Genomic DNA, 26,045 nt, shown 5'->3' on the forward strand with positions numbered 1-26,045 from the left:
CCTCATTCAGCAACCAACAGCTTCGCACAGCTGAGCTAGGAGCCGGCCGCAGATGTCGAGCCATGATGTGAGCGTTACTTCAGAGAGACTGCTGGGGTTTCTCCTCTATGCTGGAATAAAACTCTTGTTTGTAAAGGCTGTTGAAAAAAAATAATCCAGGTAACAAACCCAAAAAAACACCTTGCACTTTTAACTACCCAAGGCTGTTGATGGTTGGTCCAGTGAGCTTGACACAGCTCACGCAGGCCGGTACCGTGCCATTTATCGAGCTGGCTCCAAAGGCAATGACATCTGCCTGGACTCGCTGCTCATGCCAATTCTCAGCCTTGTTTTTGTGGAGAGGTGATACTGTGAAATCTGTTGCCAAGTGCTGAGGGCTCTGCATTTGTGACCCAGGATGCATTAACACTTCTCCTGAATGAGAGCTCCGACAGCTCTGCACTGCCAGTGAGAAACCGCGGCGGGGAGGAGCACGGGTGAGGAGTTAGAGCAGGGCTGAGCCTGGAAGGGTAGGTACGATCTGGTGTGTAAGCCTGGCTGATCTTTTCTCATTGAGTAAAGTTGTAACTTCATCTGCCTTTACGGAAATAATGCTTTGCCAAAGTCACTGGAAGAAATACAAACGTTCTGCACCTCACACTGCTTCGCAGCAAGGGAGAAGTCTCTATTTCCAAGTGTCACTTTCCAGGAAGAAATGCAGCTGGCAGATCATCCCTTTCTGTGCTTGCCAGTCCAGTCCAAAACATTTTATGGGCGTTGTGGAAAACTGAAGCTGTGCTTCTTTCAGCTGTGTGTTTGGTAGCTGCAACTACCAGCCCTGGAAGCTGACAGCAGGTAACACCAGGGAAGGCAACGCACTGATTGTCAATTTTGAATGTTTATCCCCAGAGAACAGCAATGCTCCAGGCTCAGCCTCTCTACAGCTCCGGGAGTCCCCGCAGCTTGTTTTTGATTGTATCGACTCCTGCAAGTAGTTACCATCTCACAAAAGAGATTATCAGCCTTGTGACATGACAGCCAGGCTTGGTCTCGGAAACTCAGCAGGCTGGCTCCACTTCACCCTTTCCCACGGTTATGGGAGCAATTTTTGTGTACGCAGATGAACAAACAGAGTATTCTGATTTCATAGCATTTCACAGCCCTTGAAAGGCCATTTATTAGGAACAACGGTAGCATAGGAGGGCTCTAATTCCAGGCATTTTCTTATTCCAAATTTTGCCTTAAGACCAAGAACCATCCAGAAAGAATTACAGTTCCTCACCAATGCAAAATCCAATTTCAGAACCCCTTTTTCCTCTTTGAGAATTCAGCCCTACAGTGCTGTGCCCAGTCCAACTTTGGCCTTATCCTTTGAATAAATCATTGCTTGACTGGGTGTCAAACCTGAATCTCAACAGGTCAATAAAATTAGCATCACTGTGTTGGGATGGGCGGGAGCAGTCTGCTCTTCGTTAGCACAGGATGCAAGACAACTGGCACGCAGATGACTGTTTAGTTGGGAGCTGTAGTTCTATTTTACCTACGTAAACTCCCGAAAATATTTCAGCTTTCATCTTCTTGTAAAAAGGGCTTTTTGTTAACTTGTCAAATATTTTAGTACCTTCCCTTAATTACAAGTGTTAAGATTAAGCCAGCTGTACCGGGTGAAAGATTAGAAATGGTAATAAAAATAACCTGAACAAGACTTGAGTTCATTACTTCCGAAATAGTTGCCTAAGGAATGTACAACTAGCCTTTGAAGTTCTTAATTAACATGACAAAAAGTTGAAAGCTATCGGTTTGGTTACTTGAGGACTTATTTTTCTTGTTACTAAAAGAGAAAAAGCCCTGCCGGAATAGGAGATGGACAGAAGGTCCTCAGGTTCAAACCAGCCCTGAATCTACTTCAACGTTCCCCAGCTCAGAAAAAACTGCATTAAGCAAATTCAGCTTGATGAGTGTTTTGGTTCTTCAATGAATACAGGGACATTTGTATTCTCTACTCCTATATTGTGCTATAAATTGTTCCCTAAGTAGGTCACCAAAATGATTTCTGAATGTTTCAAGACAGATAATTTTTACATGAACTCACAAAACAAACCCAGAGCCTTGGCTGTCAGGACAATGACAGATCTCCATCAAACCCACTGCTGTCAGGAAAGTAAGGGGAGTGCTCTTTTTAACTTGGCATCTGCTATCATGATTCAACTCTTTGCAGAGAAATATACTATTACTCCATATGGCAGCTTCCCTAATTGTAAAAGGGCAGCCAACTTCTATGGCAATGAGAGCGCTAGCAAATTAGCAGCTAAGTCTGGCACTAATGAATGCTCTGCTGTCTCAATACAAGGTAGCTGGAGGTTTCCTCACATGTTTTCTCTCCGCTTTGTTCTAGCAGAAGAAGCTACAAGAAACTGCGTTCTGATTCCTTTAGAGATTTAATAACCCAAATACTTCACTTCCTTCCTGATCAAAGGAAGCAGCAACTTGAGAGTGCCTCGTCGAGAGCGTCTCTCGTGTTACGGAGGCAGATCACGTCATCTAGACGACTTCTGCTCCCTTCAGAGCAAGTGGTGGAGTTCACACCAGCTGACCCAGAGGCAGTGATGCAACACGTCCTCGTGACATGGATGCAAAGGGAATCCAGATTTTCTACACGGCAGAAGAGCCCAGTGGAAGGAAGCACATGTAATTCCCTCCCTGTCCGCATGCTCCCCCAGTCGCATGACTGAGCTCAGAGTTGAGTGTAGGACTGCTCGTTTGAGCGCCAGAGAAGCTATTTCAAGCTGTTTGCCCAAAGACTCATCAATAAGTCATAAGCCCCAGAATGGAAGTCAAGAGTAGGGGAAAAAAACAGTTGCTCAGGCAGAATAAATAGTAACTTTCATTGCATTCTCAATCTAAAAAGAGAATGAGCTGCTTCAAAATATTCCCCTCCATGGACTGCTACGTTACAGGAACCCAGCCTAGATCCCTTCTCCTGGAGGCATGAGGCAAGCGAGACGTGCTGCAGTGCACGTTGACTGGATACTGGGAAAAGCATCTTGGAGGGCCCAGCTACACAGAGCAGGGACAGTCACGGAGTCCAGGACAGCTGCAGGTGATAGCAATGGGGACAGAATCCTTCCAGGTGAGGACCACAGCCCTTGAGGCATGCCAGTACGGATGCAGACAGCCCCAGGTCCAAACAGGGGGAATAACTCCCTGGTCTGTCTTGCCTGCGGCAGCCCCACCTGACAATAAGCCCGTTTTATGGAATGCTGTCCCCGGTGTGCACACAACAGCCTCGTTATTGAGACATTCACTGCTCATGTCACTTCTGCCCTGCCTTTCATAGGACACATCTTGTTTGCTTTGGCTTCATCTATCTGGAGGCAAGGACGTGTCGATGCGTTTGTAGAGCACCTGGAAGTGAAGAGCACTAGAGAAATACTGATCACATGGCAGTTTCCATCTTTCCTGCAACTCCTTTAATTGCCTCAATCCTTGCTGGTATTTCTCGCTGCCTGCTCCACCACAGGGACGTGCTCGCTCTGTTCACACCAGCTCCAGTTCATAAGCCCAACCAAACCTCATGATGTGTTAACACAAAGGTATTGCTGGAGCAGACAGAGACCTTACACAGATATAAACACTGGTTTTGAAGTATTTGAAAAGGCAAGTAACAAAATTCAAGAAATCTGCTTCAGAGGAAGGAACAGGAAGAAGTTTTGGCCAGACTCACAGCCCACATCTGTATAACCTTCTGGCTTTGCCTGGTTACCCTATACGCGTGGGATTTTGTTATTAGAGTCTTACCACGTTGTGTTGGGATAAACAAACCAGACCAAGCAGCTGATCTTCCCCCAGCCCAGGAGTGGCAATTCTTACCTGGAGGTTGTTCAGAGGCTCCATTTTCATGACTGGTCCCAAGGTATTGAGGGGCAGGGAGACATCAATGCTTTGGTTTGGCATCAGAGGTGTGTGAATGGCCAACGGGGTGCTTGGGATGACTCCGAAGCTGGGCAAGAGAAAAGCAGAGGTGATGACAGCAGTACTGCGTATCTGGGAGCCCCATCTGACTCTATGGGAAACCAAAGCCAGAGATGCTGTCCCAACACCTCTACACCTTTTTGCCAAGCACGAGCTGGCTCACCTGCCCTCTCCTGAGCTGCCCCTGCTGTTACTCCAGGAAAAGGAACACAGCTGACTGCACCATGGCAGATACTCAAAGCAGGACAAAGCAGAGAAAAGTGAACCAGGGCGGTCTCCCTGACAGTGTGCACATCCTGCTCAGGGGATCAGCATCTGGGAACAGTTCAATCAGCTGCATAACAACAGACTGTGTGCTGAGCAGCAGCCTGCACAGCAAGGAGCAGCACCTGAACTTAGGAGAATGAGGAGGCAGGCTCAGGCCTCTGGGCTCACTCTTAAGAGAGCTGCAGAGCACTAGGAGTGGAGTACATCACACACCGTGTGGCTGTTTATTATTGGGAGCTATGGAAGAAGGAACTGAAGCTGATACAGAAACAAATACATAAGCAAGGAGGAATATGTGGTTTGTAACAGAGCACTGCAGAACAAATAAATCAATGAGCCGGCTGTCTGGTCCCCAGTGGCAGTGCCTGGACTTAATCCTGGCTCTATTGCTTAGTTTGAGACTTCTTCAGCTGGGGACACACACCACAGCAAAGCAAATGTTTGCTTGCCTCTTCAGTCCAAGTGGCACTTAATTCCACAGGCACCTCTGCTTAGCGTAGAGAAGAGGTAAAGTAGCTAACATCTAGCTTAACACTTCTGCACAATGTCAGGGCTTCTTTTCAAAAGCACGTGGAAGTGCAGATGCGTGAGATACTTTGGGTGCCTACTTCTGATCGTGTTTCTCTTTAGCAGTACTCACATTAACTCAGAGGTGAGAGAGCACTTATAGGAACAAAGATGTATAGGTGTGGATTTTTATTTCAGGCACTGAAAACTGATTGTGTCTTTGCACAAAGCCAGCTGCACGTGTACTGGTTGTGTCACTCTTTCTGAAACCAGTAAATGCACCATTCTTGGTTCTCCTGTTTTCAGCTCTTTGGAGCTGAAAAGAGAACACTGTCAGCAAGGGCCTAGCCATGTGATTTGCTTTCTGCAGCTGTTTCACCTTGGGGGACAAAAGCCCTGGTGTTTTTCCTCATTCTCCGAGGGGAAAGAAAGTTGTATTTTCCTAAGTGGCCTTGATATTATGGCACACTAGAGCTCTAGCTTTTTTTTCCCCCCCCCGTGCTTTATCCCAAGACTGCAGTGAAGGCAATTAGTAGCATCAGGAACAGAAGCTTCCCAACCACAAGCCTTAACGTTTAAACCCAGAGCCAGCCCACCGCAGCTCTTTCCAATATAGACACAGTGGAAAACGGTGACACAAGAAAAGTATTTGTAGAAGAGTAAATAGTAGTAGATTATATACAAAGCATGTGCTGATATGCTGCAAAAGGAGGACCTGCTGTTTTACCGTACAGTATTTAAATTTACATCCTTGAGAAGCACCATGTAGGTGTGGTTAGAACACAGCTTGATGTATGGGGAAAAAATCAAACACAAAATGCCTTTTTTTCCCCAGTCCAATTTGCATGAAACATTTGCATATAGCAGCTTAACAAAAACTCTCCAGAAAATATAGCAGTCCAGGGAGAACATTTACTAAGAGTTACGTAGCATAATGTCTTTTGTAAGTAAATATTATTCGTCCCAAGAAATCCCAAATTTGCAAGGCTAACAGTGATATTAAAGAGATGGTTTCAGTGGACTTTTGTTACAGAGAACCCTTTTCCTGTGAAGGGATCTTAAGAAATCAGTGAGGCACTTCAGTCACAAGATACTCCTTACAGCCTTGGTAAGAATCAGCCCAATCCTCGATGCACTGCTCACAACAATTCACGACAAAGCATGCTACGTGCTCTGTGACTGGGAAGGATACTTACGGGAAGACATGGGTTACACTGCCATGTCACATCTCTTGGCTAGGATGCGTTTCTGAGAACAATTTGTATATTCTAAACACTGAAGTGGCTGTTCCTTCTGACAAAGTCATTTGGCTGCCAATTACTGGGAAAACATGTGCCGTAGGCACTTACCTTGCAACTTTTTCATTGACAAATAGCTTTATTAATGAGACCTGTACTTCCAGACAGTTTGAGGGGCAGCACAGCAATTAAGTCAGGAGGTAAAGTCATTTGGGATTAGTACTTGTGCAGCTCAAATGCTTTCCTGTTTATGCTCTCACTTTCCTTAGGGCACTTACTGGCTATAAAACCACTAACCTGCCTAACAACTCAAGAGGTGGCTTTAAAACTCTGCAGAGATGAAATGGGGAAGATGCTGCTTCAAAGCCAGGAGAACGATGGGACCATCTCCTGCCTGTTTCCTCAATGGAGGAAGGCTGCAGTACCAGGACAACTGAAAAACATCATGGATTTATCAGTTTGTGTTTTCATCTCTCTCACAGAACTGTGGTGTGATGGAGAGTTCAGGCTGTATCACCCAGCTGTTTTCAGGACTGTATTACACACCCACGTAAAAGGTAGCAGTATCTAGCAGTGCAGACAGACTCCTGTCATAGGAACGTGCAAGCTTTTTAAGATCACAGACAAAGTCTATTGCTTTCTCACCTGTTCTTGTTGAACTGAATGGCAAAGTCGGTCATGTGCTGCAAAGCCTTGTTGGTGAAGTTCATCTCCATGTAGATGTGTCCCTGCCTGTGACTGAACGTGCCAGAGATCTCCAATCCTTTAGCTTTCACTGCAGGCAGCCAAACCTGGAACACAAGAGATCTCACTCAGCATGAGAAGTGTAGCCTGGAGACAAACAAGCACAGTTTTCCTAACAGGAAAGTCTTCAGTTAGGAAATCCTGCTACCTTGGCACATTAAGCCCACAGATGCTAAAGAAACTACAAGGAAGATACAATGTGGGGTACTGAAAGGATCGAGCTCACCAACAAGAAATTAGCTCGCTGCTCCTAATGCATATTTGTTCAAAGCATTCATGTAGGAATTTAAATATATTATAACATTGGCGTGCACAAGAAACACTGAAAGCTTGTGTCCATCACACTAATGGGAGACTTACCGTGTCTACCAACAGACAGGCTTCTCCAAGGATTTGTTGGGCTATTAGAGGCAGGACAGTACTAAAGTTGTACCAAATAATACCACAGGGCAATACTATTAGCTGTTTGTATTCTGGATTCCCAAATAATATTTGTGGGGAAAAAAAAAAATAAAAAAAATCAAATTTGAGTGGTTCAGATAGAAGTACTTAGCTCAGAATTAGTGGGTTCTTTTGTCCTTGGTCTTATACAGCACATAACCAAGCAGCCACAGACCAGAAGTTTTGAGTATGCTTTGCAGTATCCTATGAAATCTAGGATCTCTGGCCGATTTTAGTTTATATGCCCACTGACGATTTAATAAGAGTGCAAATTTTTGTTTATTCCCTTTGAGGCATGGAAAGCTAACCCTGAACTCCCTGTGGTTGCTCCACAGCCTGTTACCAAAATCACACACTGTGTATCTAATGAACGCTGCAGACCTCTGTCACTAACAGAGCATTTATCTGCATTACATTGTGGAGTGCTCATCCCAAGCACGAGCTTATCTTCAGCGTCATGTTCAATTCCTTCAAATAAATGAGTCTTCCAGGAAAACTGTAGCTAATGGTATCCTGCCCTCAGTGTCCTGGGGAAGCATGCTGAGAAAGTAGGTCTCCAAAAACACCTGTTCGATAAAATTGAAATTTGCACAGCTGCTATATGCTATTCTTTACAGTAATATTGTCACATGAAAAACGAAGGAGCTGCTAAAGAAAACTAAATCAAAAATAACAACAAAAAAAAACAAACCAGAAGCATGTTACTGTCTCTTACAAACCACTACTCTGTCCAGGAAAAACCTAGGGCAAACATAATGCAAAAGAATTGAACAAAGATGCCCTGACAGCACCTAAGACCAACAACAGAGGGGACACGTGAGCTGCTTCAGTCCCTGTAGCACAAGGTATGGCAACATACTGAGGTTGTTCTTTTCCCTTACGTACAGACTTTGGAGCCACATATCCTCCAGGAGCCATGCCTATACCAGATGAGAGTTCGAAGAGATCGTTGAGTCCACTGCTCACCACCGCTGGGGTGGGCGAAGGGGCAAAGGTGGCTGGCACAGAAGAGGGAATGTAGGTCTGCCCCACCTGGAGGGGTTAAAAAGAACAGGCACCGATTAGTATCTCATACGAAGAACGCTATTTATTAAATAAAGCATGAACTTGGGCAAAATCCTAAATATTTTAAAGCCGTTTGCAGCTTCCCTGCAGAATTATCAATAGTGCTAAATAATGCATTTGAATTCGAAAGCTCTTGGCAACTAATCCCTATACTCGGCTGTCACCTCAACCATGCAATAGCTTTCACATCATTTTTATAGTTTCAGTAATCTATTCCCACCATAGAGGAATCTTTCTTCTCCATTGCTCCTTCCTAAAAAGACAGCGTGCTTTCTGGAGCTACCCTACGTAAGCCCGGGGAAAAGACAAGATGCTTCAAATCTTCCCTCAATTGTACCAGTCTTCAGGAATCTGCAAGATTTTGCATATCCAGAGATAGCAAGGGAGGCAAACTGTATCGTGTACTCCCACCCAAAGCAAGAGCTCTGTTGCCTGGGGACAACATTTCTGCAACAAGGGCAATCCTTCCCCCTGGACTTCAGAGGACATCGAACTTGGGGCATTAAGCCTCAGATGTCCAGCTCCTAGGGGAACAGTCCCACCCAATTTACACTTCCAAGTTGTCTTACTGTGAGCAGGAAGAATTAAGTGCTTGAGGCTAGGATTCACCAGTCAGCAGCCCAGAACAGGCAGAATGACCGAGGCAGGCAGCAGGAAATACTGGTGCTGGGTCTGAGATCTCACCACTATTCTGTGCTCGGGAACCTACCTGAGATGGGGCGTTTTACATCCAACCCTTTGGACAGGGAGCAGTGGTGGTTTTATGGAACTGGGTGGTGGGTTTATGCTGGCCCAGGTAAGCAGAAACCTGACTTTGGAGGTGTAATCTCTGCAGAATAAACATCTGCCATGTTCTGGAGCGTGCTGCCTGGGGGCTACAGGCAAACCGTGCCACAGGCTCTCCTCTGCCCTCATGCCGAAGTTAGACAGGAATGCAAGAGTCACAGGGAAAGGAGCAGAGAGAATGACTGCAGCCACAAGAAGTGTTTCAAGGGCCCTCCTTCCAGAACTGAGTATGCTTTTGTCATTGAATTACTGGCTACGCAGTGCTAGGAGGAGGGACTGGAGCTTTCTCCGGGAGCTTGCTTTTGACAATGGGTTGGAGGCACACTCCCTCCTGCCTGCTGTGTCTCCAAGCCATTTTGCATCATTTTCCAATGCTTTCCTGAAAGAAGCTGGTACGCATTTGAAGCCAAGGGTGCTTTGAAGCAGCCTGAAAGTCTCCCATATCCTGGGCAAGTGCTCGAGGCACTAGGACACTCTCAGAGCACAGGCACAGAAAAGGAAGCCAGGGGCAGGCAGAGCGCAGCGCTGACTGCGCTTAGTAGGAAAGCTCAGAGCACCTCTACAGGATCCAGACTACCAGGAAAAGTTGTACGTAGCTTTTGGGAGGAGAAAAGCTACTCAGTTCTGACAAGCCCCTGGTGACACTGGCTTTGGGTTACCAGCAGACAGGTTAGCACCTTTGGCCTTTCAGCTGCCAAAGCAGTTGCACGTGGTACTGAAATGTTAATGCTGGTGCTCAAACTAGAAGCTCTGAGAGAGAAGAGCTAAGCAGAGTCAACAGTTCTGGCCCTGGCCGCTCTTAGGAGAGCCCAGGTGACAGCTTGACTCAAAGCAACGTAGGTTGGGACCTTTGGGTTTTGGCTCCAGTCGTCCATTTTCAAACCTCTCCAGGGATTTGAGCATCTTCCCGCACATAATGGGCAAGGCTGTGTTTAAAAACCCCGAGCTCTGAGCAGCTTTTTAAGGTGGGGAAAAAAACGGAATGGCACTTACTGCCGGACTTCCTCCAATGCCCCCGCCAAGGTCACTGCCAAGCTGAAAGAGAGAAGGAGAGAGAGGAGAGAAAGACCGAGTTCATTTAAGCCGAGGATCAGACAGCCAGGGAAGAGCTCGCTCGGCTGCACCGCTGCGAGCACATCTCCCTCGCTGGCCACGTACAGGACAGACAGAAATGCAATGATGGGAAAGCACAGGGAACAGAGGGGCTTTTTTTTAAGCTATTTTGTGAGCAGAGCTGTTTGGAGAAGTACCCCCTACACCTATTTGCAGAAAGGAGCGTTTGTCAGGTTAATAAAACCCCAAACCTCGCTCCCTCGTGCACCTGTCACCTGCCCCACAGCCTGCGCAATCCGCCACGTTTCACGCACCAGTGCTTCTCCTTCAGCCCACAATGCTGGCTGCCAGCGGGCCCGAGCAGCTCTGCAAAACCCAGTGGGGTAACTGTGAAAGGGAATAAAAATAAACCTGACAGGAAGCTCGCTTCCTGAGCGCTTTAGTTTTCGAGGGAACAGCTCTGAAGGACGGCAAAACCACAACGCGCCGTGCTGCCACGCCGCTCTTCTCAATGAGCAGGAACAAAGGGAAGGGAAGGGAAGGTAGCTGCTCTCACCGAAGCCCGTTTAGATGAGCTTTATTTTCCCTTTGAAGACTGCTGCCCCTCCCTTGGGGGAGGCAAAAGCAGCTTCCTAATCTAATGGGCCACTCGAATAGTGGAGAGCTGGCAGCACACTGGGTGTTTCAGTAATGGTCTCTGCCGAGGTACAGACACAACTGGAGGCAACTGGAATAGCTGCTGTACCCACCTGTACACCCTCCATGAACACTATAACCTCCCCAGAGCCCGTCTCCCAGGGCATCCTGCAGCTGTCCTACCAGGAACTCTCTTTGTGAAGGACCTGAACCACTTTCTCCATGACAAAACCCATTTTTAAACATCCACACTGTTCCATGCACTCGAGAGATTTCAGCGCTCAGGGCAGACGCCAAACCTGGCTACAAGTGCTGCCGGCAGGTACAACATCACTCCCGTGAATATTTATAAGGCACTCGACAGGTGACTGAGAGCCAGGAGAGCAGGCACAGACCCGCAGCAGTTGCTCACTACAGAGACATCTCCAGGGCTGTGTCCTAGGCTCTTGCTCAGAAGACCGCCGTGCTTCTTGCCTAGCGCTGCTTTTTGTCACGTTCAGACATGGATCATGCCCTGATCAATACGTGTGTGTAGGAAGAAGTGAGATCATTTTTTTTCCCTTTTCCCCCTCTGAATCTCAGTTTATCCCTACCTGAGGTCCTGGGGAATTTTATAGGAGGTCCCTCACCATCTGCAACAGCTGCCTCTCCACACACTGCCCTAGCCCCTCGCTGCCTGTGGACAGTGCACGAGTCCAATTTTTCTTTACTTACTCAGATGAGAGAGAATAGAGCGAGTGCAAAGTCAAAAAAAGGATCAATCGGACCAGAGAAAGCCAGCCAGAAGATTCAAATCCAATTAATACCGAGCGTATAAAATAGCACTGATTACACTGTCAGGTCTCTGACTGAGACAGCCTGGCAGAGCACAGTTCTGTTCTACAGACTGCTCTTCAGCCAAAGATGTTTTTAGATGAATAGATCAGATCATTTACACCTTGTTACTGGCTCACTAAGGAGTAATAAATGCATCTATTACACCTCATCTCTATTCACAGTCTTGCACACAGATGAACTTCACACTTTCTGCTGACAGGCAGTGAAGTCCAGAGGAAAAAAAAACTGTAAATAATCCAGTTCATTTCCAGCTGACTGTATGCACGGAGGATTTCTGGTACTGTTGTTTGAGGCAGGAGGAAGACTGGTTTATCAAGCAGCAAGCATTTTACAAAGGGTATTATGGAAATGAGGGAATAATTCTGCATAATCGAGCCAGATGTTAACTGTGCTACCATTTCCTACTACACTCTCACAAGAGGCTGCAGGTTAGGAATCCAGCCTGGAAGAAACCTCTACAGTGGTATCTCCGTGTGCTTGCTGTGAGCAAGGGGAGGAGGGACCTCTGGGGTTCCTCAAGCTGTCTATCTTCCGTTTTCCCTGGCTGTCAGGCCTTGGGGTAAGAGTAGAATCTGGATTTGTTGCTTGCTCTGAGTCGAGTCTCCAGCTCTCACCCCTTTCAAGGAGAAGGAAAAACTCATTGGCTCGGAGAATTTATCACGAGCCTCCTTACCTCCCTAGATCACACCCAGCATCTTTGCTTCGTGGTAAGAAGAGCTCTTGGCAATGCCAGGATCTGACCTGCTGCTGCTGCAGCCCAGCTCTGCTCCTCAGGGGTCTGCACACAGGGGTCTGCCACCCTCGTGGCTCCTGTGCTCGGGACCGAGCGCTGCCGGTGGGTGATGCTGATGGGTGGCACGAGGCTGCACAGCGAGCTCCAAGGGGTGGGCAGCTTCAGCACGTCCCTGCGGGCAGAGCTGGCTCTGCCTGGGCAGTAAAAGAAGTGACAACATGTCTACATAGAGATTTAAAGGGGGAAAATAACAAATACAGCATGTTCCACACCAAGTCTGGGGCGTGCTGCCCATCACAGCAGCACACAAGCCTCTTTCCCCATTTTTCTTGCCTGTCACCCTCCTGCAGCACCCGGTTCAGAAACCACAGGCCCCGAGCACCCAGTCCACCTGAGACACCTCAGAGCTAACTTTCCTCCAGCCACCAGAGGTGAAGAGATGGTTGCAGCAACGCGAGTACGAGGGAAGGAGGAAGAGAGGGGACAGGAACCAATTACCCACTGAGCGTCTTCTCCCATCTGTAGTGAGAGGCAGAAGGGAAGCAGCAGATATTAGTCAGGCGTGAGGCGATGCTGAACCAATTCCCAAGGGCTCTGCTTAACCGTTTCCATTCATCTGGCGGCTGGGCAGCCGCTCCTGAGGGAGAGAGGCTGTGATCCTGCCTGCCACGAGAGCAGATTGCCACGGGGACAGGACCACTGCTGCTGTGAGCCCTGCCAGGCTGAGCGCTCGCAGTGATGCGGGGCGACGAAGGGCTGTGCTCCAGCTCGGGATGCTCCAGAGCTGACGGGCAGCTTGGGGTTGGGAGCTTGCAGCACCACAAAACCCCAATCCTGAGCCCAAAGCTGGTAAAGAGCACAGAGCCTCTGTCTGCGGTGATAAGCAAGGGATGAGCACGGAGCCCCGGCCACCCGACACAAAGCCCTTCTACAGGGCATTTTTCGTCCCACCAAAACCACCCTGCTACAACAGTGCTCGAGCGGCCACGTGGATTTGCAGTTATCCTGACTTATGAACTCCAGCACTGCTGGAGTTACTGCATCAGCAGGCTTTATTTGCATTTTAACAGTAGCTTGTAATGAAGTGACTCTGCTGAAGTGTTCATGTGATCTGGAGGGGCTACAATCACTTCTGCAACATGACGTGAGATATTTGGAGCTTCAAGAAATAACGGGAAGGAGGAGCCAGGGACTGACAGTGCAACCAGCATGGCTCAGCAACCAGGTTGCCTTGCATCTGCAGCACAGCCAGAGCTTTCTGAGCAGCTACGCACGTCACGGAGCGAGAATTCACAGGTGAAAAGGAGACATTTGCTGCCTCCCCCCTCCCTCGCTCCCCAAACCAAGAGTTAAGCTCAAGGAGCTGGCTGAGGGCATGCACTCAGGAACATCGCAGCGAGGCACACCAGGCACTTACTGAACAAAGATCAGGTGCAGGGCTGAGCGGAGCTGAGAGCAGAGCTGCTAGCAGGACGCTTGATCTGGGCTAATCCTGCTCAGGACATCTTAACTGCAGGCCTGACCGTGCACAGGCTGACCTCCTGGGGGGCTGCAGGTATCTTATTGCAGACTCAGCTGTGGCTCTCACACAGACGTTTTCAGTACCTTCCTTGCTGCCTCTTGTCTGTTTTCGGGCCGTCAAGGCAGGCTCGCAGAGCGGGACAGCTGCCCAGACCAAGGACAGCTGTGCCAACGGTGGTGGAGGACAGGTCACACTGCTGGTGCTGTGGCCACCTGCTTCAGGAGCACTTACTGCTAATGCTTTGCCTCGCTGAATGACTTCCATCAGCAAATGAAATTAAGTACTAACCATTTTGGTTTTCTGAAGTGTAAAAAAGCAACTCCCCAAAGCCCTAGCAGTCCTACTGCGGTAACAGCCTGAGTAGCCTTTAATAAGGCATGAATGAGCGACCCACCAGAAGAGCTCCTTTTCCCTATCAGCACTGCTCCAGCAACGGCCATGTGCCCTTTGTCAGAAATCCTAACAGATGTCCTTTGTAGCTCATCAAACCAGAACAGCCTGGATGAAAGGAGACGCTCAGATCATTGTGGGAGGCTGGAGGAGAGCCCTGGGGAAGCATCACATCCGCTGCATAAATGGATTTTAGGCCTGAGCTACCATAGCTGCGCTCACGCTGTAGTTCCAGGAAAAGGGAAATGAAGCAACTTTCTTAGGATCATACACAGCAAGTCACTTGCAGAGCCAGCAGAAGGATTTGGCACCCAGGGCAGACTGGGGGCTGCTGTTGGGCTTCCACAGCCAAGTGAGGCTCCCTGCTCTGAGCAGGTGAAATAACTTAGCAGCATGTTTTCAGAATAAAACACTGCTGAGGCCCTAATAAAACTGAACGAGCCAGGTCATTGTTCACTGAGGCCAAGCTTTGGCCTCTCCACTTGAAAGAGGTTGGACTGGGAAGGATCACACCAGCAGCCTCTGCTCCCCAGCCGCTGGGATCAGCAGGCACTCGGGACTGGAGGAGCAAGGATTTCTTTCTCGCTGCCAAACCTGGAGCCCAGGATGTCTTGCAGGAGAGGGCGAGGTGGTGCTCAGCTCCTAGCCCCAAATCACACTTCAGGGCTAGCAGAGTGCTGGGACACAGCCCTGAATCGTGCAGGGGAGACACCTGGGGTCAGCTCCAACATCCAACCTGGTTACACAGAGGGCAGCAGCTCCAGCGAGAACAGCCCGCGGCGATCACGGCAGCGCAGGTATTGCAGACCACGGGGCTATCAGGGAGCGTGGATATCCAGTGTTTATCAAACAGCCTCACAATTTGGGACATAAATCAATCTCACGAGCTGCCAGCCCTGAATCAATAATACTCTTGTAGATGAGTGGGTAGAGTATTAAATAAAATCCTTACATAACAGACAATCCAAGCCCGTCCATTCCTACAGATTTACTGCTCTGCCTCCGAGTTTCGAGCCAGCCCCTTTGGCTCCCTGCCACGGTGCCCAGCTCCCGTTGAACGCTCGGCTCACGGCGAGCCACGCGGTGTGCCGGGCAGCAGAGCTCTCGTGCCCTGGGATTTTCAGAGCAAATGAGCACACAAAAGGGTTTAAAAGACAAAACGACCCTGGCTTATTACTGTGCTCTTTGTAGGACTGCATCAGGAGTAAACGAGGAGCTGGAGAGCTGCCTGTGGTCGGCACGGAGCGTAGCCACTGGGATGCTGCTGCACGGGGAGAGCACCAAAGGCCAGCTCTCAGCATCCTGCAACTTGCTGTCCGAGCAAATTTTGCTTCTCCCACATCAGTGGCTGCTATCAGTGAGTAACACTTCAGAGCTGCAGATCTCAACCTTGGTAACTGTGACCTTGGTCAGCATTTTACAGAAAAGCAAGCAGAAGCGAGGAGGAGAAGAGCTGTGTGGGGTTGAGAGGGGCACACTGCGGAGCATACTCAGTTCTGGCAAAGCATATCTTGTTCTTGTACTAAAGCCCTTTTTTAAAAAAAAATTATTAACACATGCTCAGCATCTGTGCACGCACGGTATGCATGTTACGTTTAATACCAATTACAGGAATCACTATGGAGATAAAATATGGGTTATTCCCTAAAGAAATTAACCTCTCAAGCAGCTGGAGTCTCACTGGCCATAGGAATAAGAACCTAGCAATACCGAGGAAAATTCAAGCAAACAATGTTAATCTGGTGTTCATCCAGTTTTCCAGCATGCTGCCTCCTTTCAAATGCCTGCAAGAAAACAACGCTACAGCTGAAGAAACAAATGCTGCATGGCATCTGCCGTGGAAGTTGACACTTCTGTTATCTTCCTGGGTTAGTCCTGTCGGGACTTTGGCTGCAAGAGCACCCTTCTGCAGACAGACACCCTCTCCCCAAAAAGAAGGCACTACCAAATTTACAAGACTTTCAACGAGCAACTGATCGAGTGAGAGGTGTCCTTGCCCATGGCAGGGGCTTGGAACGAGATGATCTTTGAGGTCCCTTCCAACCCAACCCATTCTGCGGAGCATCCAAAGGGCTCAACCCGTGACACGGAGTGGATGTGACGCGCTGGCTGAGAGCCTGCCAGCAGCCTCTTCCAGCCCTTCAGCTGCCTTTGCGACACTCGCAGTACCGACACCACCTCCCCGTGGCAGGAGCAGCCCGTGATTTCATACATCAACTCGAGCGCATCCCAAACCATTTGCTTCCTCTGCAGCAGAGAGGCTTAAGTTGGTTTCCAAGCAGTTGCGTGCAAAATGGAAGCAGGGCGTGAGACTGCTCTGCTCTGACAGGTCACCCGAGGTACGGCCCCACTCGGGCTATGCAGAGATGGTGCCAGAGGCATAATGCAGAAAATCTGCTGCATTTGAATACCTCGTGTTCCTCTCAGGTCAGCTGAGATCCAGAAGGGATCTGCTTGTGATGAGCAGAAAACCAAGACTGACAGCAGGGGTGAGAGAAACTCCTTCGCTGGGAGTCGTAAAAAGGACTGCGGGCAAAGTCCTGTTGGAAACACTCGGGGCTGCCCGAGATCAGCCCCCTCCCATGTTCCAGTACCCTTCTGCAGACCCCTAAGGTGATAAGAGGGATGGGAAAAGAGACCAAAGCAGTGTGCACACGGAGAGAGACTCTGCCTCGCCACCCAGCACCAGACAGGCTTACTTTCTTGCAGCACAAGGAGCTGAAGTGAAATAAAGTCTTTTTGGTCTGAGCAAAGAGAGACAGACTGCTCACATTGCTCCGTGCAAGGGAACGGGTGCTGTGTTCGATCTTCCCAGCCAAGCAGAGGAATGAAATGGGTTTGAAAAAATACTTGAGGAGTAACAGAGAAGGAGACTCCAATGCTGGGGGAGTCAGGCAGTGATAAAACACACAAAGCGTGCAGCTAAGCTGTCTGGAAGAGAGAAAAGGACTGCCCCAGCAGGACCCTGAAAGCAACACAGTAAGGACAGGGGCAGATGATCTTATCTCAAGCTCCAGATCTGCTGATTGACTGCCTGACAATGCAGGTGCCCATCGTCCCCGGCCATTTCCAGTTCCCAGGGAAGGGCGAGGAGCTCAGCCCTTCTTCCAGGAGGCTCCTGAGGACACCTCTCACCCACTCACCGCATTTACAGGTCAGGCACACGCATACCTGCATCCTGAGCCTCTCTTCTTGGCCCTGCACAACCCTGCCTAAGACCCAAGTGCCGATCCCCTTGGCTGGCCAAGCAGCGCAGAGACGCTGCCGAGCAATTTAGTTAATTCCAGCTCAGGGTAACTCAGCTGGGCTCTTTTTAAACACATGTCCACAGCAATAAACAAAGGCAGATCTCACTCACTTGCACACAGAGCAGGCTCATTAGGGAATGAAAAGCCAGAGAAACACAGAGCTTTACCAGGCCAAAATTCGCCTGCACATGTGAGGGATAAGGAGAAGACGGGACATTTGATCCAAGAGAGCTCCAGCAGAAAGCATTCTGGGGGAAAATCATCATTCAGGGTTTTGTTTAGTGCTCTCTCCATCTAAATAACGCAGCTGAGACAGCGCCCGCTGGCACTCACAGCCCCAGGCACCACTTCTCCCCTGTCCAGAAACAGTCACTTGGTTAGACACCACCCCACAGCCCATCCATTTATTTAAGGCTCAAGAAAAATGTGAAGTAAAAGCCTGCTGTCACGTCAACTAACAGCTCTCCTGCCCAAGTGGGTCACTGAATTAAGCCCATTCATGCCAACTGGAATATTTTCCCCCAACTAAGCTCTAGTCCTTCTGCTGTGTCCCTTTATTTGCCTCTGATACTAACAGGGAACAGAGGGCTACAAGAGGTGGAAGGAGGGCTGCGAGGGGGCTGGGAGACAGCACAAACAGAGAAATTTAATTCCTGGTCATCTTGAATTGCTGCTTAGTTTCAGCTCTTGCAATGCAGAGCAAAGGCTGCCAAGGTCACTGCCCTGCGCTGTGCATTCCCAGCAACACGGGCTGAAACCTGCCCTCGTCCCCTATCCCTGGGAGGAAAGCAGATTCCCCAGCTGCCATCTGACCCCCAGCTGGCACAGGCTGACCTCCACGAACACCAGCATGGGTTAGCCCGTTTCCAGTTCATTAGCTCATGAAACACCAGAGCTGGAGAGGTGTTTAATGTCTGCTTGAATAAGGTTGTGGCAGCTTAAGAAAATATCTTTGGCCAACAGGAATCCAGTGCAGTGGGGTTCCTACAGCTGCTCCTGCTTCTCAGAAGCAAAGGACACCTGAACAGGCACACGGACAACTCTGCCCAGCTCCCTGGAAGCCAAACCTCGCACCAAAGCGAAACAAACCCACTGCAGGTCTGCAACCCACGCAGCTGTGCTCACCGGGGTGGTCTTATTCGGGTTACATGGTGCCAAATCCAGCTAGCCTGCTTCTTATCCCACTGGTGAGCCACGAGGCTGAACACACCCCGGGCTGGCATTGCCCACTTCTCCCTGCCTGGCTGCCACCAGTGTCAGGCCACAGCCCCCAGCTCCTCTCCGCTGCAGCGGTCTCCTCGCCAGCAGATTGTCTCACTGCAGCTCCTCCTCAGCTCTCACCCCGGAGCAGATGCAACGTGTGATTATTCATGCTCGGGGCCTGACCCTTGCAGGCCCTGAATGCCCCCCCTGTGGCTGCTGCAACAAGGGGAGGGCTGTGAGAGCGCTTCCCTCCCGACCTAACTGCAATTAAGACATTACTGATACTAAACCACGACACTCTCTGGAGAATATATAAACGGGGTGACCCAGGGCTACGGCCTGCAGCCCTGAGCTTTGCATTGAAATTCAACAGGGGTGGGAAGGGGGTGGAACAAACGCCCTCCTGAATGCGAGTCAGAATTAATTACAAAACAGTGCAGCACTTTACGTCTTTAAAACAACTTTCTAGTTTTTTTTTTTTTTTCCTACAGGCAAAAAAAGCATGAAAACAAACATGCCCGCTACCACGGGGATCCTACTGCATGCAGCACCATTCATTTTACAGCAGGAAAACCTGCCGAAAATTGCTACTGCTTAAATCCTGTTGGAGTATGAGGTGTCAGCACTGGGGAGCTTAAGGATCCGAGCATTACAAGCACAAGGGAAGGCTCTGCAGACGTGAGCCCGGCTCCAATTATTTCACATCAGCTGAAGGTAAAGAGCACGCTGCTTACCAGGCTGTCCAGCCCTCCTCCCAGGAGGTCCACGGCGCCCATCTGCATGGAGGACACTTGGGGGACGTTGACGGGGGGTCCCAGGTCCAGGTTGAGGAGGTCTCCCAGAAGGTCGCCCTGCGACGGGATGACCTGGGGCTGCTCCAGGTTCGTGGTGGCTGTTGTGCCCACGGGGCTATCTCCTGCATCAGTGCTGCGGGTGGGAGGAACAAGAGGCAGAGAAGAGAGATGTTGGGCGCCTTCAGCCTCCAGCTTCAGATTGCTAGCATGGGGAAACACAGCAAGAGGTGGCCCACAAGCAGGAGGCAGCTCAAGGATTATCTTAGCAGCTGATCTAACCATTGCCCTGTACGAGGTGCTCTGCTCTGGCAAGTGGTCCTTCAACACATGCTTTGAGCGCAGGGACCTGCCATGCTTTGTGCACGATTTGCAGTTCAGAGAAGGGAATTTTCAGGTGTGAAATCCTGCTCCCTAGCAGAATCACAGACCTCTCGCAAATCATGAGCCCTATGTGCTACACAGACTACAGCACTGAAAACAAATATTTCCCAACTCAAATATTTCCCAACTCAGAAGAAGCCAAAGAAGGTGATTTTTAGCCCACAGGACCTGGAGAGCTACATGTAAACCTGAAAAAAATCCCAATTTCCTGAGACCTAACACTGATATTAACCCTTAAGCCCTTACTCTAACCAGGACAAACTCACCTGTTCCCCACAGATCCAGATTTAACACCTTCTACTGACCTGCACCAAGGTCCACCACTTTCCTAATTAAAGACCTCAATCTAAAACTAGTACCTCCCTTCCACCAATAACATTATTTTCTCTGCATTAGTAGACTAATTGCTAGTCTAGAAATGCCTCTTAAACAAATTCCAAAAGTTTCTCACCATAAGCAGTCTGGCTATCTTTTATACCCATTTGCCACTGAGTTTTACGAGGGGAAAAAACACAGTAACACTCACTGTCGCTCCTGGAGAGCTCATTACAACATATTTATTCTTTAAATCCAGACACACGAATATTTTAGATAACTTCAAGTCTATTCTGTGTCCTGCTGCCAACAGAAACTGACAGAATTATTTCCAGCTCCGTATTTCTGCGGATGCAGCCAACAGGTAATTGCAAAGAAATGCCACGGGAATTAGTGTACTGACAAGGTGTTTTAACACTGGGCTCTTTTCTAAGGATTGCAGCTGCTGGTTTTGAGTAGCCACGATCCTCTTCCTTATCCCTACTCAGCTGCTGAGGGGAAAGCTTTAGCACCACAGCGTAAGCCGCTACCAACTTGGTGCCAAGAGGGAGAGAGGCAGCATAAGGGCTGCTGAATGAATTAGTTACCAAGCAGCGACAGAAAGGATCGAAAGCTTCTTTGCATTAAGAGCTTTAGACCTCTAATAGCACTAATATTAGCTGTCCTCTCTGCTTCTGCCTTCAGCAGGGAGACTTCTGAGGATGCCGACCAGCCAGCTAAAACATTTCTGAGGAGCGAGTGGTTACCGTGATCCACTCCCACCCCCAAGCTGAGCACGGGAAAGAACAGCATGTATGAGCAGAGGCACATTACAAGCTGGTAGTGCACACACTTGGTTCGTTCCCAGTATATAATCCCTCTAACACTACACCTCTTCAACACTTACTCATCCTTCTTCTGATGGAGATAAAGCAATCCTTCAAGGTCTTGTTTAACTGCAGTTGCCCCAAAGCCCAGGAAGAAATGAGGAAGGGACGAAGCTAAGTCAGTTTGTATTAAAAAAATAACAAAAACCAACTGAGCCTTCTATTTGCTGTACAGAACAGATCTTTTTAAGGAGATTTGTATATGCATCTTTGTATTTTCTTGGTAAGAAAAAAAAAGGAATTAAGACTATGAGGGTTATAAAGGGCCAAAAGACTCGATAAAGGTTTTCTTGCTTAAAGTGTTGGACAGTGGCAAGCAGTTGGGTTTCCTGTCCTACAGTGCTTTGTATGGAAACACACCTCTGCATCCACTGCAAGGGAGTGTATTCTGCCAACCACAACCACCTCCTCCTACGTCTGTACCCAGAAAAGCACCAAGCAGCTAATTCTGCCCATCTACTCAAGGAAAAGCTATCTTTACTCTCTTAAGCCACATTGATTGCAGACATCCCCACACTCCCACCTCTATCTCACTGCACAATCTGAAGGAAAACCTCGGTCTGCAGTGGACAGGTCAGCCACCAGAACAGTCATCGCCAGAGTACAGAAGTAGCAAAGACGACCCCAAACAGCTGGCTGATGTTATCTGCCGCTGGACACCCTTAAACTTCTTGAAGATGACAAATTTTCCTGTACCTCTTTGTGCATCTTTTCTCACACACCCTCAGCACTAGGAAAAGGCAAACTGGTTTCTCAGCGTTCAGTAAAAATCTGGCTGCAGATTCAGGCTTGCCACAGCCTGCACCCGGGGAGCAGCTCTCTATGCTTTCAGGGCTGCAAGCAGCCACTGGGTACACTGGAACATGGTGCAAGGAGGCCTTGGCATCAGCCTGATCAATCTGTCCTTCTGCTAACAGGAAAGCAGAAAGTCACAATAACGGGGCCTCTTTATGGGTGATCTCGCTTTGGAGAAGCTTGGTGTGTCGCTAACAATAACACGTTTTTGTTTTTTAATTTACCAAGCAGCAGGCTAAAGCTGCATCAGCATTCAGCCCTTTACACTGTCCCCCAGCTCTGGCTTCTTCACCTTACCACTGGTGATTAAGCCCTGAAGGCTTTCTCTTGAAGTAATGAGTAATTCAGTAGTAAGCAACACAAGGGCAATGTACAACACTGCTATAAGCAGAAAAAAATGAGGAAAGTTGACTGCCTGGGCACTAGCTTCGAGTGTGTTGAATATACAGAAGCCAGTAGAAAGATTGCTCCCTGCAGTAGCTGAATTCCTTGAGTTAATTAAACCCCTCTGTTCATTTCTGTACTGAAACAAGTGCATGGGAAGGGTGCTAACATGGGAGGCCAAATCTACACCCAACCCAGCTTATTTTGCTGTTGAGGCAAATCTTGAAGCTGAGCGAAGCATCCACTGCTTTTCTTGCCTGACTGGTAGACTCGTGCTTGCTGGTCCTGGGTCAGTGCAGCCAGACTTGATTTCATAGGCAGGGAGAAAACAACTCAGCTTCTCAAAGCTAGTCATATGACAGAAATAGCTTTAGTTGCTAAGAATAGCAAGAGAAGTGGTATCAGAAAATAGAAAAGAAGCAGCATCACACACTGATTTATTGGTGCAACGGCAAAAAATAGCACTCCAAATGTCACTTTGGGAATATTATTAAAAGGTAAGCCTGGATACTTTGCCTCCTGCTGTAAAGCACACTTATATTTGTAATTAATACCATTAGCAAATAGCACTGCTTACCTGAACAAGGAACCATGGGAACAGGCTCAACAGCAGCACCACCACAGCCTGGGACTGCTGCAATGCCTGCTCTTGCAGACCTAACCCACTTTCAGGACTGTGATTATGGGGAAACATTAAAGCTCCAGATAATAAGCCAAAGCATTTTTTCCCCAAAGGTTAGACAGAACAACGCCCGTCCAGGCATTTTGTTTTAAGCCTGAGCAGTTTTTAGTGGCAAGACCTAGACTGCTTTTACGCTCCCCTTGCTTTACAGGCACCAAGTAAGAGAGGTAGCCTTGTTCACCCTTCCCCATTTCACATTCTAACCACAGAAGATCCCTGTTCTTGCCAGTTCCAGGAATCTGGTATTATTCTATGCAACTGAGGCTTGCAAAGCTGTCCCATCACTGAAGCAAAAAGTCTTACACAACCAAAGTGTACCCTTCTGTAAGATACTTGTTTTCACTGCTCCTCCTCCTGAAGTATGCCCTTTCACCACCTAACCACCTTTTGCTTTGTTAGCCCAGCTCTCAAGCCAAAGGCCTTATAGCCAGTGTCTTCCCCAAAAACATTAAAGTTCTTGTGTGAGAAGTTATATGATACTTCCCCTGTCTTTTGATCCAGGAACTCAGAAACCACACACCCAGAATTAAATCCTACAATGAATGGCTCCTTGAATGATCCACAAGCCTCTACACAATCGGTAAAAAAACAAAAACAAAAACAAGGAGTGTTTTAGGAGACCCATGCATCTTTAGGACTGTTTGCTAGGAAGAAACAACCAATCCTGCTCATTATCACCAGCATTGCCCCAGCTTACCTCCCGTGGTGAATTGGCAAGTGCTTGCGGTGGATACCGTGGCTGCCCTCCACAAAAGCGTTGGGTGGCTTGTGGTACACCGAAGCCAGAGATCCAATATGACAGATCAGCTCGTCCAGCAGAGTTGGTTCAATCAGATCGGTCTCCTCAGAAATCAGGGGCTTTTCTGACAGGACCACTTCTTTGGCAGTCACCGGGTCCGTGGAAAGAAGGCGCCAGTAGATGTAGCCACGGTCCCGCAGGTCTGGGTTGTCAGAGTCCTACGGCAAAGCAATGCATCAGTCACGGTTCTAAAGGGGACTAACTCCTAAAATCACTTAAAATCACTTAATTTTTCTAGCAGTGGTTCTAGTGGATGAAAAAAAATAAAACATGAAACAACCATCCAGTAGTGACAGTCATCAATTTCAGAATGAAGTTATAAACTGTTGTGATGAACATTACAAAATTAAAAATAAATCCCGAAGCATTAATGCCTGGCTTCCTAACCAAAGAGTTGGCCCATCTGGTCAGGGAGCAAAACGTCCCTGGATTTACACATCCCCCAGCTGCCCCATCCCACAAAACTATCAATTGCTTTCCAACTTCTCCTGCCACTTAAAAGAATTCAGGAGAACTCCAAGGGGTTGTGGACAGGAGAAAAGAGTGAATGAAAATGATAATCACACACTAAGAATAAACATGCTATGTTCTGTATTGCAACAGAAAGATCCAGGATTCCCAGAAATATACGACATACCAAGGGCATTCACTGGACAAAGAGACCCTGCAGAGCTACAGGAGGGATCTTAATAAGGAGCGTTCTTCACAACGGAAGAGCCCTTATTTATCCTGCACCTTAGTTGTCTAATGAAGTATGGGGAGATACTAATGGTATGTGGTAAAGACACCTCATCAGTTCTCCAGCTGTCAATAATATCCTTGTTTTCCTGCCACTGCATAAATTAGTCTATCTCCTTTTCAAACAGCTCTGCCCAGAACAGCAAAGTAAGTGGTGATAGCTGGCAGCTAGCATTCTAGGGATAGAGAGGTGCTGGGGTTTTATGCTGTAGCGTAACACATTCAAACTGTTCACTGAAGAAAGAGCTGGGATTTCTAAACCCCACATCAGGAGAATAACAGGGTAGATGCTACTGAGATTTTTTTTTCCCCTGCAAAATTCTGGCAATATATCCTACACCTCATTAGCCTTCCTCCTTGGCATTTCTTCTGCTCTTCTGTGATCTCATTCACATTGCTGCTGACCTGCTGTAACCTGCCTCTCTGCCCTCTGTCTCAAGACATTCTCAGGCACACAGCAAAACCTCTGCTTGTAATGAGGCTGGGCGCGCTAAACTCGTTTTGCTCACAAGGACCTAGATACATCGTCTGGGTCAACTGACAGATTTCTCTGCAGTGCTGTTTTTCAGTTTGATGGCGGAGTTGTGAACCCTTTACACCCGTTGCCCTTAGCAATCCCTAGCAGGATGTCCTCATCCTGCCTTCAGCAGGCAGTTCAAGATCAGACAGGGCCTTTGCGAGGGCAGACATGAAAGACCACGCGCTCCTACCTACTTCCAGGCACATCCAGATTCAGGACTGACTGTTTCTTCTTACAGCCAAATAAACAGACTTGAAACTTTAGTAAATCTACTGGAACAAGAGGCTCAGATCTTTCCTTTCCACATTGCTCCTAATTCTCCAGTCTCCAGGGCCTGCATGCACACCTGCAGAGCATACCAATGAAGCCATGCTAGCTCAGTTACCCACCCATGCCAGACAGACAACAGCAATGAAGATGTAGAGGCTCCGAGCCATCCGTTAGGTTACAGGCTTGCTAGGGACCTCGATCACTGCTCCACATCTGTGTCCCTCCCATCCCCAGCTGCTTCAGTGCTATTTTTACCAGTGTTGGCTGGATTACACTGGCTCCTGCTACAATCACACCTGCAGTTTGCTGTGCAGACATACCCTAAGAGGCACTCAAAGTGCAACAATACCTGAGCTGGGGAAAGAAACACACGTGTAATTACTCTCCCACTCAAGTGAAAAACAGTATCGCTACCTAGAAATCAGACCTTGAAGCATAAGGCTTTTTAGTGTTTTTCAGCTGGTTGTCCTGACTTATTATTCATATAAAATACAAAAAAGCCAGACTGAATCAACATTTGTGACAAACAGAGAAAAAACAGACGCCTATTATATTCCTAGGGTGCCATTAAGTGTTTTATGACTCAGCAGAGTGGGTTTTAACACTTAGTACCTTTCCTCTGTTGGCTTAGACAAATGATATACCCAGCCCCTAGCCCAGCCCTCTCTAAAGAGGAGCCAAGATAATAGCGGATTTTAAACACTCGGAAGCAAGAAGAGCAGGCTTGGTTTCTTGTCCTTGCCCGATGCACCACCCCCAGCTGGATGAACAGAAGTATCATGAAGTCCATAGCCACGACTTCTTCCAGCAAAAGAGGGCCCAAAAGGCTAGCTGATGACTGCTTCTGAGCAGAAAACCTGGACTCAATTGCTGCCCATTC

The 26,045-nt window shown here is 48.3% G+C and overlaps 1 protein-coding gene across 5 annotated transcripts in view; it reads right to left on the minus strand.

Moving 5' to 3' along the window:
• Nucleotides 1-26,045, minus strand: part of AP2B1 (adaptor related protein complex 2 subunit beta 1) — an 82,661-nt gene that overhangs the window by 15,943 nt on the left and 40,673 nt on the right. For 4 of the 5 annotated variants that reach the window (XM_084493038.1, XM_084493037.1, XM_084493040.1 and 1 more), the window contains 6 exons: nt 23,536-23,795; nt 19,356-19,548; nt 9,993-10,034; nt 8,034-8,180; nt 6,609-6,754; nt 3,850-3,979 (listed from right to left, as the gene is read on the minus strand). In XM_084493038.1, coding sequence (XP_084349164.1) covers nt 3,850-3,979; nt 6,609-6,754; nt 8,034-8,180; nt 9,993-10,034; nt 19,356-19,548; nt 23,536-23,795 — 918 coding nt within the window. The remainder of the gene's footprint in view (nt 1-3,849; nt 3,980-6,608; nt 6,755-8,033; nt 8,181-9,992; nt 10,035-19,355; nt 19,549-23,535; nt 23,796-26,045) is intronic. The other variant, XM_084493041.1, reaches the window with a different exon arrangement.

Source organism: Aythya ferina, assembly GCF_964211825.1.
Source record: "Aythya ferina genome assembly, chromosome: 19".
Taxonomy (NCBI): domain Eukaryota; kingdom Metazoa; phylum Chordata; class Aves; order Anseriformes; family Anatidae; genus Aythya; species Aythya ferina.